Raw genomic sequence first — 19,150 nt, 5'->3', positions numbered from 1 at the left:
TTTGCAGAATTCTTAAATTTTAAGAAAAAACTGTACCAGTAGATACTGATGTATGAAGCCAGTTACAAGTATATGATTTGTCAAATGGCTAAAACTGATTCTCTTTATGTCAATGTTATAATTTCATGATGTGGGCCTAGGAGGTTTGCATACATAGATACATTAGCTCTGTATGTAGAGATACTTGAATTGTGGATGTCACATCAATTAGATTTGTGGTTAGATACTACACTGATAAGAGCCTTACAAAAACCTATGAAGAGATGAACACATGGAGTCTTAATGACGAATGGAGAATGATGGTCCGTAGTATGCTGCTTGTCTACTAAGGATTTTATATAATATCTATCATGCGGATGGTGGATAGGCGTAAAGAACAGTAGAGTCGGCACATCCACTTTGGAGCTGAAAGAAAAGGACTGACAGGTCAAAAGAAATTGTTCATTATGGATGGATAAAGTTGTTTCAAAGACCCCTCTCCATTCCATCTCCCACTTAATTACTGCTGCAGCAGAGTTACGGTTGTTCTGTTGCATAGTCAAAAATGCCCAGTGTATAGATGTGTATTAATCAATAGTGTGTTATAGTTGGGCAAGAGCTATATAATTAACCTTAGCTAATGAATTCCAGAGTTTAATATTTGCAGCGATGAATAATATTTGAACTTACAAGTCACAACTTAACTGTTAGCTAACTAATGTTTTCTTTGGGAATGCCTCTGGTTTTTGTAGTAGTAACTAATGTATCTGAAAATAGCAACAGTGATTTTTTAAAAATATAAATAACTGGATGGGGTAAGGAGACAGCAGGAGTATGTAGATCAGCAAGGTGTCTCACTGGCCTTCCAATCTGTTTGTATCCATCTGTTGTCTTATCTTATTGTATGCACATTGTGGCAGTGACCATCTTTTGTTATGTGGTTTGTACAGTCCTTAGTACAGGTCTGCTCAGGCCTAATTTTAAAGCCTGACCCAGACCCAGAACAAACCCGAGCACAGGTAATCCAAATTCCACCCAAGAGTAGCAAGTTATTTTCAGATCTGACCTGACCCTGACACTTCCCCCCAAACCTGCTCCCCACACTCATGATACGTCTCTGGCCCCCGCCTGCCCATAAGGCTGGCATGACAGCACCTGCATGGCCCTTCCCTCCCCCCACTGGCCATTGCTGTCACCTCACTGTGGAATGAGAGACGTTGTGACTCACTGGCAAGGTAACTCCACAACGCACACAGCGCAGTGAGATGGCGGTGGCCAGCAAGAGCAGGGCATGCAATTGCCACCACACCAACCTCCTGGGCAGGAAGAGATCAAAGCCAACCTAAGCCTGAGATGGTTGGGTTGTTTTCAGAGCTGACCCAAACCCTATAGTCAGGTTGCAATGCCCTGGTGCAGTGGCTCTCAAACTCTGGGTCAGGACCCTGAAGTGGGTTGCGACCCCGTTTTAATGGGGTTACCAGGGCTGGCTTAGACCTGCTGGAGTCTAGGGCCGAAGCCCAAGCCCCACCACTGGGGCCAAAGCCCAAGGGCTTCAGGGTTCAGGTTACAGCCCTTGGGCTTTAGCTTTGCTCCCCCCTGACCAGGGGCGGTGGGACTCAGGCGTCCTCCCACCCCCAGAGTAGCAGGGCTTGGGCGAGCTCAGGCTTTGGTCCCCCTTTCTGGGATCATGTGGTCATTTCTGTTGTCAGAAGGGGGACGCAGTGCAATGAAGTTTGAGAACCCCTGCTCTAGTGCCTAGCACAATGTGATCCTCACTCATGAGTAGGGCCCCAAGATGCTACCAGTGGGTCTATACAGGGCCTTGCGTGTGAGGGTGGGGTGGGAACAAAGGTATATAGTTCAACTAAGCGTTAAGAGTCACCACGGCTTGGTTAGGACGAGTGCTCTTCATCTGCAGTGAGCCTCAGGGGACATTATGACATAAATAAGGTGAGGAACGGGACTGGCAAAGGCAGGGCAGCAGGCAGTGCCCACCACCCCCATTAACCCGCCCCCCTCAGCGCACAGGTGTCTGTGGGGAGACCCATCCCCCTGCATGGGGCGAACCCAGCCTCAGGCCCCTGCCCGCTGGTGGCCAACCTCAGCAGGCGGAGCAGCAAAGGGGTCGGCCCCGCAAAAACAGCACGAGCGCTAAAACCCACCCAGGGTGCGGAGGCCCCACGAAAACCGCCCGCGCGCGGGAGCTGCTGTTTGTACAGACCCTACGGCCGCGGCCTGGGACTAGCCCCCCGGCCACGAAGGTGCGGCACGTGCAGCAGGCAGCTCGGGGCCCTTTCCGCGGACAGAGGGCTGCCTCCGGCGGGAAAATGGCGGCGGCTGTGAGTGGCGGGAAGGGGACGCAGCTCCCTCCGTCAGCGCGCGGGGCCGGGCGCCCGGGAGCCAGCGCCGCCGCCGCCGAGACAGCGAGAGCGGCCCCTGCCGCCGCGTCTGCGCCTCGCGCCCCCTCTTCGCTGCAGCGGCCTCGGCGGAGTGGGAGGGATCTCGCGCCCGGCGGCGCCCGCTCCGGTTAGGTTCCCTGTGGAAACCAACGGAGGCGCAGCGGGCGGGATTCGGGCCCGCGAGCCGCTGCTGGGGCTCCGCCGCCGCTCAGCCTGGGGCTAGCCCCGCCCGGCGCCGGGCAGCCCGCGCTGGCCCCAGGTACGCGGCTTCCCCAGAGGCGCTGGCCGGCCTGTGCTGCCCCCAAGCCTGCTGCCCTCGGGGCTCAGCGCTGCCCACGCCCGGGCACCCTCAAATGAGCTGTGGGGGGAGACTCTGAGCGCCGTGGGGAGTCAGGCTCGCCAGACCCCCGAGGTCCGAGCTGGGATGGCCGGCCTCAATCTCCACTGGGGCCGAGCCCGGGGGCTGGTTCGAGAGCCTGAAAGTGCCAGGGTTTGTGTGGGTTTGTAGCGGCTGTGTCCCTGCGCTGGGTGGCCACTGCAGACAGTGGTAGGGCACCCAGGCCTGGATGAGGAACCTGTTGCGCTAGGCGCTGTACAAACACCGAACAAAGAGACAGTGCCTTCCCCCAAGGACATTTGGGATGTTGCTGTGGGAGCTGAGAGTGGGATGTGAATGCTGGCCCTAGGACTAAGGTTTTGCTGTACCCCGGGGCCTGGCACTTCAGCTTAAACAAACTTGACCTTATATTTTCTAGTTTTTAGTACAAAGGCTGTTCAACCCTTGTAGGTGACCCTTGATGTGACAAGAGGTTTGTGTGTATGCAGATATGGAGCTGTAGTGTTAGCTGACAATCTTCCAAAATTGTCAGGATCAGTTGCTAATCGAAGCACAAAATCTACTTCTGTTTTTAGGGTTTTATATTGCCTCCTCCTCCTCATGGTATCTGAGCACCTTCTATGAAAATTTCATAGCAGTAATTAAGTCATTAGTGGACTTCTTGAAGTCTCTCAGGCTTAAAACTCTGCTTGGGGGTAAGGGTGTGTTTATTTTTTCTGTATTTTATTTGTTTATGGTTGGTTGATCTTATTGACTCATAGTTTCTTGTGATGAGAGGTGTTGAGTATTGTGGCCTGGCTTGTACTAAGCAGATAGTTACAATTTTAATTTATTGTGAAGATAACTTTTTTAAATAATCCCAAGCCTTATATGATGTAATTTAAAAAATGAAAATTATACAAATATAACTCTATGTTTTGCTGTGAAATATTAGAAGTAGGCATTCATTCACCTCACCCTTTCAGCCTCTCAAAGAAATTTAAAGCTGCACTTAACGGTCTAAGCCCTGTAAAGGAAGGATGACCTCATACATAGGGCACTAGCCTGGGACTTGGGAGATTAGGGTTCATGTCCTGACTCCACCAATAACTTCCTGTGTGACCTTGGTCAAGTCTCTGTGCCTCTGTTCTCCACCTGTAAAATAAGGATAACACACGTCTACCTCAGAGGGATATTGTGAGGATAAACACCTTAAAAGATTTAATGGTGTTCAGATAATGGGGATGATATAAGCAACTGAGAAATATAGGTGTAGAACTACCCTGGTTATGCCCGATTGTTGTTGTTTGGGCTCCTAGGTACTACTAGGATACACTGTGCTAGTACAAACGGAACAAAAAGCTGCAACCCCCCAAAGATCTTGCAATCAAAGTATAAGACAAGGGACAACAGATGGATACAGATTGGGGGAGTACACGGAAACAATGAGACAATATCGATCAGTATGATAGGCAGTGGTGTTAGCACCCCAGTGGCCTACCTATTGTCATTTTTTTTTTTTGTAGGCATTATAGCAGAAGAGGCTAATGAGGTAGCTTGCAGATATTTGCAGGTATTTTGTGGGATACTTCTCCAAGATGAGGGACAGCCTGGGAGAAAACATGACAGTTTAACAAATGACATCATGGGCTGATCAGAGGTGGGAGTTGATGCTTCAGTAATGAAAGAGAGAAAATAGGTAGGCTGGAGTTAGGCCATGAAGGGATTTGAAAGTGGAGAAAGGTAGCTTATGTTTGATGTGACTGTTGTCACCCAGGCCAGCGGGGTAACCAGGCAATGTGGTCAATCTAGAACTGTCCACTTACTTCAGAAATGCAAACTAAGGGCAGACCCTGCAAACAATTACTTTTGCTGGGACTCGTGCAGAGGTAACTATACATATGTAAGCTCCTGTTTGAAAATCTGGCACCAACATATTTATCAACTCAGGTCAGATAGAGGTATTTAAGATTACATGGTTTCCCATATTTGTTGGGCTTAGTCTCTGATTTCTCTTATAAATATGTTTATTGCTTTTTTTTTATCGTGCCTTACAATGCTTCTGTTTTGCATTGCACTCAGGTAGGAGAACTGTCTCATTTATACACATAGATTTTAAATTTTATGCAAGTATGTCTATTATTTATGCAAAACTTGTAGTTTAAATATGTTTATTTAACATTGGTTAATACTTTGTTTATGATTTAGCAAATATATACTTAGAAACAACGCAGACTAAACTTGAAACAAATAACACTGTAGGGAAACAGTAAAATCACAGCTGCCAGGGAAATTTTATTTAAAAAATAAAAAAAGTAAAACTTTACCTTGGTTTATGTTTTTCCTTTTAAAACTGAATTTCTCTCCTTTACATGCCCCCACAATTTTTTACCTATCAAACTCTCTTTAACCTGGCATCATTGCACACACAGCACTTTAAAACATTCTATTTATAAAGTTTCAGTGACTTGTGAGCAAGCTTAGAATGTACTTTTTTTTAGTGTACTTTTAGAACATTTTTACTATGGTGTGTCCGTATTGCATTTACAAACTGTAGAACTGATTGTAATGAATGCCCTATCCAATATCTGTATGATTGGCAGTATTTCCACATTACATTTTAGTTGCTTTCAGATATGATTGCTGTTTTCACCTCAGTTGCATGAGAATGCAAGTAACACAATAACATGCAAAGTTACAATAGAAGAAAGAAACGTACAGTACAATGGAGAGAGTGCTCTGTGTTATAAGGGCAGCAGATCAACAGTACCTCATGGCTCTGCATTTTATTACTGAGTATTATGTGTTGATTTAGCCTAATATCTTTTAGAGAAAATGCAAATTATTGGCCAGTAACACTAATTTAGAGTATCTGGGTGCCTCTCATTTCCATTATTTCTGACGGAATGTTGTGATGCCCAGTGTATGCTTGCAGACCATGTGACTGTTTCCTTGGTGAATGTAAACTATACATTGTGCACTAAAGCACTTACAAGTATTAAATACAGTAGTGAGAGGATACATGTCAGTGGCATTAGCACATTTGTTTTTACTACACCTGTAGTGCTGTTAAAAATGGGGTGCAGTTTACTTGTCAGAAGGTAGCTAATATAAAACACTTTCTGCATTAAATCTTCTAGCTACGCTCACAAGTATCTTTTTTAAAACAAAAATAGTGAGTCGCTACACAGTAGTTTTTTCTGAGTCCTGTTTTCTAACCAGGCCCTCAGACTCAGTACTCCTGTCTGTTGCCTCAAGATCCTTGCTTCTGTGATCAGTAAGATAAATGGTTTCAGAGTAGCAGCCGTGTTAGTCTGTATCCACATTAAGAAAAGGAGGACTTGTGGCACCTTCGAGACTAACAAATTTATTTCAGCATAAGCTTTCTTGAGCTACAGCTCACTTCATCGGATGCATTCAGTGGAAAATACAGTGGGGAGATTTATATACACAGAGAACATGAAACAGTGGGTGTTACCATACACACTGTAAGGAGAGTGATCAGGTAAGGTGAGCTATTACCAGTGGAGGGGGGGGCGACACCTTTTGTAGTGATAATCAAGGTGGGCCATTTGCAGCAGTTGATAAGAACGTCTGAGGAACAGTGGGAGGGTCAGGGGAATAAACATGGGGAAATAGTTTTACTTTGTGTAATGACCCATCCACTCCCAGTCTTTATTCAAGCTTAAGTTAATTGTATCCAGTTTGCAAATTAATTCCTATTCAGCAGTCTCTCGTTGGAGTCTGTTTTTGAAGTTTTTTTTGTTGAAGAATTGCCACATTTAGGTCTGTAATCGAGTGACCAAAGAGATTGAAGTGTTCTCCGACTGGTTTTTGAACATTATAATTCTTGAAGTCTGATTTGTGTCCATTTATTCTTTTACGTAGAGACTGTCCAGTTTGACCAATGTACATGGCAGAGGGGCATTGCTGGCACATGATGGCATATATCACATTGGTAGATGTGCAGGTGAATGAGCCTCTGATAGTGTGGCTGATGTGAACAAAACCCGTTGCCAACTGTGTCCACATATCTATTCAGGGGACACCATCATAGGGCTTAATCACATCAGCCACACTACCCCTGCTCTCCTGCTGGTAATAGCTCACCTTACCTGATCACTCTCATTACAGGTTGTATGGTAACACCCATTGTTTCATGTTCTCTGTGTATATAAATCTCCCCACTGTATTTTCCACGGCATGCATCCGATGAAGTGAGCTGTAACTCACGAAAGCTTATGCTCAAATAAATGTGTTAGTCTCGAAGGTGCCACAAGTACTCCTTTTCTTTTAGTAAGATAAATACGTGTTTTGCTCTCTCATTACGTTTGTAGAGTACAAAGATACTCTCCTTTTGAAAGTTTCCTTACCCTTTGAGTAATAATTCCTTTTGGATGTCTACCTAAATTCACAGTTGGCCCAGAAAAAATCCAAATGGAAGCAACAACCCTGTAAATAGAAAAGGTGCCACAAGTACTCCTTTTCTTTTTGCGAATACAGACTAACACGGCTGCTACTCTGAACCCTGTAAATGGTTTGCTGGCCTTGCTCATTCGTATAATTAACAAGCATATGCTGAATACATGTTGTGCCTGTTACAATTAGGTCTTCAGTTTTTTTCTTTCGCATTGCAGATGGGAAAGAGGGTATGTCAGCCAACGGCATTCATTGTCTACTTATTAAATTTTCAAACAAGCACCTTGTGCTTTCTCCCATGCTGTCCCTTGCTGTTGCATGGAGCTCCCCATAAACATCCACAAAGCGACCTCATTGTACTCCTTAAAACTCTTGTTTGCCATGCCTACGAAAACACTGACAACAATTAGGCTAGTGGTGTGCTGAGGCTACTGCCCATCATGCTGACCAATATTGTCGCACTGTTTTCTTGTACTTCCCCATCTATCTCTTATCTTATACTTTGATCGTAAGCTCTTTGGGCAAGGGCCATCTTTTTGTTCTGTGTTTATGAAGTGCCAAGCACAACTGGATCCCGATCAATGAGTAGGTCTCCTAAGCATCAGGGTAACTGAAAAGGGCTTTGATGCCACTATTTATTTTATTTTATTTTTACAGTTAAGATGTTATATGTTTGATCTAGACAGCCCTAATTTTACAAGGAACTCGATGTGGAACCCCTGCACCCACATGGGTCCTTATTGAGATTGAAGGGGTTCCTCCTGGACATGGGTGGCTTCTCATTTGGAAGTCCTTGGAGGATAGAGGCTTAAATCATAAGCTGGAATGGGGCTAGATGTAAATTTCAATTCTCGACACGTGCTCTGTTGTGAGGGTAAACAATTAATTTTATTAACTCCAAAGAGTAGAGGCCATGTTAAATTAGTCCCATAATTCTTCACATAAGTTCTGCAATGGTCAGTATATTCTGTCTTTAAAAATATGTTGTAAAGTTTTTTCCCATTTTAATAGTTTACTTATAGTCCTTAAAGTTCAGCATATCCTGCAAGTAGGATAGAAGATGTCTACTGAAATTATTAACGTGCAAATTCACTATGATTTTAGAAATGAAAACAGGACAAAACAATTATCTTTATTGCCTACTTGTGAAGTTTTGAATATGGCATTTAGTAACACTATCTTATTTTTCTTTATCTGCTGCTGTTGTGCTACAGGAAAGATGGGACTCATCCAAGATTCCTGAGTAATAAGAATGGGTCCAGATGTACCTCTCCTGAATGATTACAAACAGGAGTTCTTCTTGAAGCGCTTTCCACAGACTGTTTTGGGAGGTCCCCGGTTTAAATTAGGCTATTGTGCGCCTCCTTACATATATGTGAATCAGATCATTCTTTTCCTGACACCATGGGTTTTGGGAGGAATAGGAACACTTTTGTACCAGTTAGACATTATGAAAGACTATTACACTGCAGCACTTTCAGGAGGACTAATGCTTGTTACAGCACTTATTCTCCAGATGACAAATCTGAATGCAAGACAGAAAACAGTGACAGTAGAAAGAATGCAAATTCAGAATACCCTAAGGGATGAAGATGAGTATGAATTTTCCAGCTGTGTGGGTTCAGAGACAGTTAAATTTATTATTTCAGGCAAGAAATATATCGTCAACACTGTATTTCATTCGTTTCTTGCTGGGGTAATGTGTGGGTTGGGAACTTGGTATTTGCTGCCAAACAGAATAACTTTGCTGTATAGTAACATTGGAGGAACTGTTGTGATCTTTGTGTTTGGATGGGTAACTATTTGTATAGGAGAATATTCTTTAATCATAAACACAGCTACAGAGACAGCTACTTTTCAAGCACTGGATACTTATGAAATTACTGCTCTGATGAGACCTTTCTATATTTTTGTCTTTATTGCAGTGGATCTTGCACACAGGTAAACGTCTATAATGTTTATATAACTTTAATGTTGGCTTATGTATGCAGTTTGTTGGTAGATGCTATGAAATAACTCTCCTGAAAGATTTATATTAGAGATGTCAGTCAATTTGAAAAATCCAGAAGAAGCCTAGAAAATTAAACAATAGAACTTAATGCTTTTCTTTTGCTTTTATAGAAAATTAAGAACTTGATAGCTTTCAAGAAAAGTTAGGCGGGAGACTAAGAAGTTATAAGGTTAGCATAGTTAAAATGGTCACCCTCAGTCTTAAATTCAATACTATTGGAAGTAGCTGTTTGCCTCACTGTCCTTTTAAGGATTAGTTATCAAGAAATATATTTTTAGGGCTTTTAAATGTCTTAAAATAATTTGTACCAAATATAGTACTTTTAAATTTGAGATAGGCCTGATTTGGAAGTATAGATCAAAACACTGTGAACTTCAGAAAAATTTAGATACCAATTCGAAATTTGGGCTTCTAGTTGTTGTCAGTCTGATAATGTTCAGGCATTAATTTAAGTATATTTATTTTTGTGTGTGTGTTGTTTTTTTTAAAAAAGTCGAACTATTCTGACATTTGAATATGGGATACATAACTTTTATACTTCTGGATTTATCGTGTGTGTTAAACTTGAAGTAAATCTGTACATACGGTATCTTCCTTTCATAGGAGTCAAATACATTTCCTTTTTCATCCAGGTTTACTGTTAACATGCCAGTTTTAGAACAGACAAACCAGATTTTGCACATCATATTTCTATTTTTGCCATTTTTATGGGCATTGGGGATTCTGCCCCCACTTGATGCACTTTTTCTATGGGGAATGGAACAAGTGTTGGAGTTTGGCCTAGGAGGTTCACCCATGTCAAGTAATACAAGGTAAATTTTATTGACATAATGATCAAATATAACATTGTAGTTTTGTAACCTTTTTTCTTTTCAATCAAATATTTTTGTTTTTTCTCTCCTTCGCAGGTTGTTAGTAATGTTTCTCATTTCTGCTGGAACAGCTATAGCATCATATTTCATTCCCAGCACTGTTGGTGTGGTCCTCTTCATGACTGGATTTGGGTTCATACTCAGTCTTAACCTAAGTGAGATTGGTCTAGCCTTCAAGCACACCATGATCAGCCATTTAGCTTCCAACAAGTCTAAGTGCTCTAAGTCCAGTGATCCTAGGATACACTTTGGATGGAGGGAATTCTTTTTCTATTTGACTGTCTTGACATTGGCTCTTATAGAAGCCAGCTTGCTGCATCACTTTGCTGGTTTTTCAGCATTTTCCAAAGCCAGTCCCCAGGCTATAGTGAGTTACATTCTGATCATATTACTTATAGTTATGTGGATTCTTAGAGAGATTCAGGGAGTGTACTTGTTTGGAATCTTCCGAAACCCTTTTTATCCAAAGGATGTCAGGACTGTGACTGTTTTCATGGAGATGCAAAGAAGGCTTATGAAAGTTGGTGTTGTCAGAAGGATTTTACTAACACTAGGTAGGAATACCTTCTATGTACTATATGTAAGATGATTAAAGGAAGATTAAAACATGGCAATAACATTTCTCTATGTGAGTTAAAATGTATGTGCTAAGAAGATTTAAAGGGCTTAGTTTTCATTCAAGTTTTACTTTTAGCCTTGTATGCACAATTAATGGGTTCAGATTTTCAGAAGTGACTAGTGATCTAGGGTGCATGAATTTTAGGGTGCTCAATTTGAGGGACTGACTTTCAGAGTGTGGGTGCTCAGTGCTTTCTGAAAACCACCCCCCTTTAAGGAGTGTAGGTTTGGAATCCAAAAATTGGAACTAGCCACTTTTGAAAATCTTTGCTGTAACTTTAATAAAATAGTTCTAAAAGAAAATTGAATTGACTCTGGAAGTCCATCAAAATATTTGTTCCTTGCAACTTCCTAATAAAAGGCCTAATCTTACTTCCATTGAAGTCAATAGCATATTTTCCACTCTCTTCAATGGAACCAAAATTTGGCCCAAATTGAGTTTGTGTAGATCTACTAGTTTTGGGACGTAATCTTGGAGTGCTTATTCACATGTTTCACTCATTTGAGTATTCCCATTAACTTCAGAGAGACTAATCGCAAGTTAAGCATGGGCATAAGCGCTTGCAGGAATGGGCCCTTTGTGTGAAAATGCCACCTAATTTTAACTTTTTTTTTTTTTTTTTTTTTTTGAGGGGGAGAGGGAAGTTCACAAAAAAATTACTGGCTTAGTGGTGGCAATTCCCATTCACAAACTAAGATTTCCATTCTGCAATGAGCTCATTGCAGGATCTGGAGCCAATTTATGGACTTTGGTAGACACTGCAAAGAAAAAACATTGATGTTTCTCTCATGTTTTCTTTTTTTTTCTTTTTTTTTTTTTTTTAATTGCAGTGTCTCCATTTGCTATGATAGCATTTCTTTCATTAGACAGTTCCCTACAAGGTCTTCATTCTGTATCTGTTTGCATTGGATTCACCAGAACCTTTAGAATGGTAATTTTAAATTTTTCTAATTTGTTACCTTGTAGAAGAAACTTTTTCCAAAAGAAATAAGAAGTGACTTGGAAGAAATACTCCAGGTCAAGAAGAGGGAGAAAGGGCAGATGCTTGGTACAACAAATAATCAGTCTCTGTTTTAGGTTTGGCAAAATACAGAGAATGCCCTGTTGGAGATGGTGATTGTATCGATAGTGCAGATGTTGCTATTTAATACTGATGTGTGGTGGAACAGAAGCCTTGATACAGGAATCAGACTCTTACTGGTAAACCTAATTTTAATTTTGATTAAGCAGCTAGCTATTGCATCCTATTCTTTTCTTCCCCACTTCTTCCAAAATTAGGGCTCAGGGCTTATGGATATGGAGACTGAAACTCTGTAGGCATGGATTTTCTCTTGGTTTAATAATTAGTTTTATTTAGTGCACTTAACATTATGTAAACCTGAAAGCTCTAACAATGCTGAATGTGACCAGATACCTAAGAAAAATATTTGATTATTGTATGTATCTCAACAGGCTGGTGTCATTCGGGATCGATTACTTCAGTTGATCTCAAAACTGCAGTTTGCTGTAGCTGTTCTCTTGACATCATGGACAGAGAAAAAGCAACGTCGGAAATCTACTGCAACCTTAATAACACTCAACATTGTTTTCTTCCCAATTGTACTGGCCTTCATAGCTGTCTCTGCACTACTTTCTTCCCCCATGCTGCCGCTCTTCACTCTACCAATATTTTTGATTGGGTTTCCTAGACCTATCCGAAGCTGGCCTGGACCTGTGGGTGCAACAGCATGTGTTTGTTCAGATACCATGTACTATCAGCAGGTGGTTCCAAGTCTGGCCACTGCACTGCAGTCTGCACTAGCATCAGGTAGTCTAGGTAGGTAAACTGTAGCTGTATAAAATAATTTGCAGATAATATAGTTAAATGCTTTAATCTGTGTAGCCTCTACTGGAGAACATTGTGATTTGCAACCTCTACGTTAAATAGATGTGCTCACTACCTAGATTAAAACTTAAACAGTGCAGTGTTCCAGGGTTTATTCAGCTAAGTAAAAAATGGGTGGTTTCAGACCTTGCTGCATTCTCTTAATAGAGACTGCTGTGATTTAATACAATGACACAGCGGTGGCAAAACTGTGTTGCACTTGGTATTCCTTATACTGAACAACAGAAGATGTCTTTCTAAAAGATCTACGTAGGCTTAACTAAAATCTATGGGCTTAATACATGAACCACTTTGTCAAATTCTGTGGCCTGTGTTATGTAGGAGATGAGACTAGAGGATCATAATGGTCCCTTCTGGCCTTACAATTTTACAGAAGATTGTGACATATTTATTTTTTTAATGATACTAAAAGAAAACAAAAACCAAGATTTTTTTTTTCTTCGCCAAAGAAAACATAATTGTTGAAATTGCAAGAAATTCTTTTGAGAAACACTTGGCACGCACAACCAGAATAATCAAGAGCAGGTTGCCCCACTGATAAGTTATGAGTATTTACTTTTGCTGTCTTACACTGATGGCTAGTAAGGGAGGCATCTTAGTATTCAAAGGTAATTGAATCTAACTTCAGTCACTCTTTTTCGGAGGAAGAGATAAATGCAGAAACTTTTGTCAGCAGACCTATGCAATGGATTTGGTACAAGGGCTGAAGAAACTTGAAGTAATTGTAGGAAGCGTCCCCACAAAAGGAGAAACCCCACTCGCAGTTCACTCTGCCAGTAAATAAGAGAACATCTTTCTTATTGCTACTATGAAAGTCAGGTGTTGTGGCACTCATGCCTCAGATTCAATATTTTTTTTAAAAATAGAAAAAATTACTTGCTTTTTAAAGGGATAATCTTTGAATGGACATCTCCAAGCAAGAGATCCTGTTAGGATCTTAGATCATTTAAAGATGAAACGATAATGCTCTATGTGCCACTATTTTAATTTAAAAATAAAAAAAATAATCTACAGAGAGGATTTGTAGTAGCTTTGACAGCCCAAATTTAAAAAAAACTTTGCAAAAATGGTAGCAAGAAAGTGCACTTCATTAGCACAGTGGAATATAAGGTTATTTTTAATTTTAACTATAATCTAATGGCTGGTTTTACTGATTGTATTTTACAACGTTCTGAAACTAAAATTCACTGTACAAGTCAAAGATGATTTGAACGTGAGTGAGGATGCAATGTGCTGGCAGCAAACATGCACTGTCCTGTTTTGGAATATCACAGATGTGCTGGAGAAGTGACAGCTGACTGTAATCTAAGGTCTGAATTAAGAAAATCAGTTAGACGGCAAGTTTACCATCACCCTCTTACATCTAAACAGAAAGAGAGTAGAGGAAAGAAATGTGATGTTTCTGTGGGAGGGAGGGCAATCTACTGACTAAAGCAGTGAGCTTGATTTCAGGACTCTAAGTGCTAGCATTGCCATTAACTTGACATGTGCAAGTCATTTATGCCTTAATTTTCAAATGCCTACTAATTTTGGTTGCCTCGGGTTTTTTTGATATCTAGGGCCTGATTTTTCTACCTAGTGGTGCTGAGGAACAGCAAATTCCATTGGATCTGTGGGTGCTTAGTACCTCTGAAAATTAGTCCATTAGATTTTCATGTGGGACATCCAAAAATGGATACACTTGCAAAATTTAGGCCTTAACATCTGCTTAAGTGTCTGTAAAGAAGGCATGATAATACCTCACAGGTGGATTGAGGTTTAATTGATATTTATAAAGCATTTTGAGACCTTAAATAAAAATGCCATAGAAGCATTCCTCCTCCTTCCCCCAGGCCGACCTTGTGCTGCTGGGGGAGTCTCAGAATTCCCTTTTGTATACACATTGATTTTTCACAAAAGCAAGAAAACATAGGACCTTTCTACTGGCTGAGGAATGCTGGATATGACTCCTACAAGAGCTCATTGCTGCTGCAAAAAAATATTGTGAATTCATGAAAAAAGTTGCAAGGCATGCCTTCCTCTGTCTAATCTTCAGGATCATCAGTCCATGCTGATATGGGGAGTAACAGAAGAAACATGATCCTACATTTTAAGAAGTCTGCCCCCTTTCCTATATTTCTCTCTCATCCCATTCCCACCTTCCTTTTGGAGTATTTTAAGTACCTTGCACTCCTTTGCCATTTCTCACTTATTTTATCTGTGGCTCCCTCTGTCTTCATGCCCCACAGTTCTGTTCCTTGCTGTGCCCCAGACACAACTATGTGATGTTGGACCAAGCCACTTACTTCATTTTCCTGTTGTAAAAAGGTTAACATCTCAAGGTTGTCATGAAGCTGAATTAATGTTTGGAAAGCACTTTGAGATGCTCTGCTGAAAGATTCTATAGACATGCATTGTAGTAGTATTCTACAGCTTATGTATATACGTAATCGTGTAGGCAAGAAAATTAACTTGGTTTCCACTAACTTTTCCCAGCTTGCCTCATCATTTCTATTTACACTACCTAAGTGTTTCAGAATGTACTGTAGTCATTGTTCTGGACACAGTATTTGGATCCAGATTTGCACCTTACTTGCTTTGGTTTCTACTCTTGACCTGACACAAAGTAGTGTAATATAAGCAGCAGTCGATAATCTAACTAAAGTTGTAGACGCTAATGCACAAAGGCTCAATCTATACCGAAGAAAGTATGGCAAAAAGCAGTGCTTGGAAAGCTCTCTGTGTACACAAATTCACCAAGTATTTCAAGCTGTTTTACAAGTTCTGGTTGTTCCAGCTGATTGTAATATCCAGGAATAGGTCTCCAGCTCAACCAGTGTAGTCTACAGTAGTTTCTTCATATTGCAAGAGGAAACCACAAGCATTGCAACTGTCCTAGTTCTAACCCCATTCCACCAGGCAATGCCTCATATTGGCAAGTTGCCCCAAAGCTCCAGCTAGTAACAGTTGCGGGCACTCTGGGATATGTACATCAGGAAGCCACTGAAGCAACACCTGTGCTGTGCTAGGCCAACCCAAACTGGTTCTGGCAGGATCAGTGTTGCTGTGTAAATGTCCTTGCAACAGCCTAGCACATCACAGGCCACAAACTTTCATACAAGAGTGTCTTTGCAATGGTTTCCTCAATGTACAGAAGAAACCTTAATCAACAGAATCCAACAGTAAAAGTTAACTTTTTCTGCATCTTTTTTAGGTCTCTCTTTACCTGGATCACACTTCTTGTGCCGTTTTCAGGACAGACTGATGTGGATATTAGTACTAGAAAGAGGCTTCACATACTGCTGTGTTAATATTAAGGTGAATATTTACTGAAAACTTATGTAGTCATGTTTTGGAAACACACATTTGTTTCTGTATAACTTCCTGTAATAGCACAAGTAACACAACTTACGTTACATAAGGTTAACATATTTTGGGTGCGTAACTGATTTAGTTTTGCAACTGATAGGGCCTTTTGTGTTGCACCATTAAGTCTGTAATAATACATTTGAAACAATCTGAAGCACATAAGCAAGTTATGACATAGAAGAAGTTGGGGGTGGGGGGGGAGAACCTACTAGATTAGCAAGTATGGAAGTACAATATCACTCGTCCTGTGGCTACAGACTTTTTTTAAAAAAAACAACCATATACAGTTGATCTGTAAGGGGCAAAGGTAACATGGCAAATAAAATGCAAGGTTCTAAAGAAAGTTCAGATTTATCATGTCTGTATTTAACATCTGTAGTCAATCTTAGATACTATGATGGGTGCTATAAAAAAATCTTCGCTTCAGTGGTGCCAGAAATATTAGAAATGGAAGTGTCTCTTCAATTGCTGGGAATAATTTTTAATAATAAGAAAATAGTATTCGTTAGCATTGCTTGTACAGCCAAAGAGCAAAGATGACTTGTTCCCATTTGTGCTATAGGGGCTAGAATTGCAGGAAACTTCCTGCCACACTGCTGAAGCACACAGAGTGGATGAAGTTTTTGAAATGGCCTTTGAACACCAGGAGCATGCAGAGACTTTCTCTCTCAATCATCATTTTGGAAACATTTTAACCCCTTGTACCACTCTACCTGTGAGACTGTATTCTGATGCCAGGAATGTCTTGTCTGGGATCATTGATTCACATGAGAACTTAAAGCAACTGAAAGATGATTTCCTTAAAGTGCTTGTATGGATACTTGTCCGGTACTGCTATAAAAAATCAAAAATGTGCGAGAAGCTGGACAAAACAACCAAGAACAAAGAAGGGTCATTTCCATTAATCCAGCCCAATGCATTTGACAGTGCAGTAGAAAAGCCCAGGCCCATAAAGGATGAAGATAGCTTTAGTGTAGATACAATTGCGGATTGGACCGATGATAGTGATCTTTTTGATCTTGAGCCCAGCAGAACAAGAAAAAGAAAAGAGACCTTGGTGCAGCTTCCAATGGCTCGAACACTTTTGTCTGTTCCAGGGTCAGTAGAAATGGAGAGCGCAGTTGGTGCTCTGCAGGAGACAGCCCCTGAAGATAAACTCTACAAAGCTGTTGTGCTTGGCCTCCCTGCTGTAGACAAAGGAAAGAAGCAGGAAGTTGTAAACTTGCCTTTAGTTGCATTTAGCTGCTCCTACTCTGAGTTGCTAAGCATACCTGAAGAGTGGAGAACTGCACCCATACCTACTTCCAAACTCAATGAGATGAGGCAGAGGTTTCCAGAAGACTGGTACCATTTTGTTTTGAGTCAACTGGATTTTTTTCATTTGAAAGAAAAACCTTCCAATTTACTTGATGACATAACTAAAGACAAAGCTTTGAAAGAGTTGTACGTCCATGGTGTATTGTCTTGTTGTTTTGGTTTGTTTGGACTAGACAATACAGTTCCTGCTCCTAGTCATGTATTTAGAGCATACACTGGTGGCATCCCCTGGTGTGTTGGTTTGGATTGGCTAACTGGAAAACCAGAGCTGTTCCAACTAGCACTGAAAGCATTCAGGTAAAAAGCCATGCACATTATAAAACATAGCATAACTCTGTCGGAAGAGAGCATTTATGCTTTCAGAGTTGGCTTTAAACTATATGTAGTGAAGAGAGATATGCTAGCTAAGTGACCGTAAGTCACCATATTCATTGCCAAATAGTATAGCAAATTAGTTCTGAAATTAAGTATTTTGCATTTCCCATGATCAATCAATAGTGCCAATGTCTGAGCTAATTGAAACAACTATAACAACCTGTAAGTGGGTTATCATAGCTACACTGCTTTTGATAACTGCTTTGTCCCTCTCTCTGAAGTGTATACTTACTCTAGGCATTCTGTTATACATCTTTCAGGTATACGTTTAAGCTCATGGTTGACAAAGCAAGCCTGGGTCCAGTAGAGAACTTCGAAGAGCTGATTAACTATCTGGAAGAATATGAAAGTGACTGGTACATTGGTTTAGTATCAGATATTGAGTGGCAACAAGCAGTTTTGCAGGAAAAGCCATACCTTTTTTCTTTGGGACATGATCCTAACATGGTAAGGGGGGGAATGCTAGCAAGCAACATTGTGTTTTTTCCACTGCTCATTATTTTAATGTGTGTCTTACTTCCAAGACTTTACAGAGAACTTTACATCCAAAGAACAAATGAATGCTTGACAAAATTTGGCGTTAGTACTGCTGCAAATTGCTAGACAGCTGTTCTGTAAACGCAGCAGCATTTGTTAACTATGACATGGGGATATTCAAGCATTGGGCCATTAAAGATTCAACAGTTCTAGTTAATTATATGCAACAGCATAATATAGAGGCCTATACGCCTTTCATCTTACACTAAATATTGTGAGGGAACCAGGGCATGTGACATTATTTGGTTCAAGGCACTGCAGTGTTGAAAGTCTCACTTACTAAATTGCAGTCTCAACCTGTTGTTGAAATTATGGAAGAGGCAGTTTTAAAAAGACAGTACCCAGAATGATGCTAACTATTCCCTTTATGCTCTGTAACTGAAACATTTTTATTTGTCTGAATTCTATTAGTGTACTGAAAATTAAATGTTTTTTCTTTCAAAGGGAGTTTACACTGGGAGAGTGCTTACCCTTCAGGAATTGTTAGTGCAGGTTGGGAAGCTCAACGACGAAGCTGTCCGAGGTCAATGGGCAAATCTTTCATGGGAGCTGCTGTATGCTACCAATGATGATGAAGAACGCTACAGTATACAAGCTCACCCAATCCTTCTGAGAAACCTTACTGTGCAAGCAGCAGACCCACCGCTTGGCTACCCTGTTTATTCATCTGCATCTCTCCATGTGCCTTTGTTGTAGGCTGTTGATTTGTAAGGTGTGTTTTTTGTATTTCCTATCTGTAAGTAGGAAACCAAACACTAATGCTGCATTTGTACAACTAGAAATATGAAGATCGCATTGGATGGCAGTTGCCAAACCAAGGAAACCTAATTTGCACAGAAAAGGTGCTAGCTGGAGGCAAGAACTTTAGAATCTGTTTTTGCAGTGCTGGAACTTCCTAAACTCCATTCCCTGTGTGGCTGCCACATGTCTTGATCTCCACTTCAGAGAACAGACACTTAGCTCTGGCCACTAACTGGTGGTGGTGCTTTTTTTTTTTTTTAATAGCTTGACGGGTGACTTGCATTTGTAGGCAGGTTACAGCTCATTGTAGTATAGTGAACTGTATTGTTGGT

General features: G+C 41.0%; 1 protein-coding gene across 1 annotated transcript; it reads left to right on the top strand.

Annotated features, from left to right (window-relative positions):
* Positions 1-2,571: 2,571 nt before the first annotated feature.
* Positions 2,572-19,079, top strand: PCNX4 (pecanex 4). The gene is made up of 13 exons (XM_074956417.1): positions 2,572-2,637; positions 3,291-3,410; positions 8,328-9,054; positions 9,757-9,936; positions 10,033-10,363; positions 10,466-10,550; positions 11,446-11,546; positions 11,693-11,815; positions 12,068-12,431; positions 15,694-15,797; positions 16,411-17,462; positions 17,801-17,987; positions 18,522-19,079. The coding sequence occupies exons 3-13, from the start codon at positions 8,366-8,368 to the stop codon at positions 18,771-18,773; spliced, it is 3,468 nt and encodes a 1,155-aa protein (XP_074812518.1). The 5' UTR covers positions 2,572-2,637; positions 3,291-3,410; positions 8,328-8,365; the 3' UTR covers positions 18,774-19,079.
* Positions 19,080-19,150: the final 71 nt, after the last annotated feature.

Source organism: Natator depressus, chromosome 6 (genome assembly GCF_965152275.1).
Source record: "Natator depressus isolate rNatDep1 chromosome 6, rNatDep2.hap1, whole genome shotgun sequence".
In the NCBI taxonomy this organism is placed as follows: Eukaryota; Metazoa; Chordata; order Testudines; family Cheloniidae; genus Natator; species Natator depressus.
The sequence above is the reverse complement of the archived record's forward strand: the minus strand, read 5'-3'. Positions and strand labels throughout refer to the sequence as shown.

Bases quoted from the DNA above. Each gene is read 5' to 3' on its own strand.
- PCNX4 (XM_074956417.1), top strand. From the start codon at position 8,366: ATGGGTCCAGATGTACCTCTCCTGAATGATTACAAACAGGAGTTCTTC. The intron at 10,551-11,445 runs GTAGGAATACCT...TTTTAATTGCAG, and splicing joins AAGGATTTTACTAACACTAG to TGTCTCCATTTGCTATGATA. The intron at 17,463-17,800 runs GTAAAAAGCCAT...TACATCTTTCAG, and splicing joins CTAGCACTGAAAGCATTCAG to GTATACGTTTAAGCTCATGG.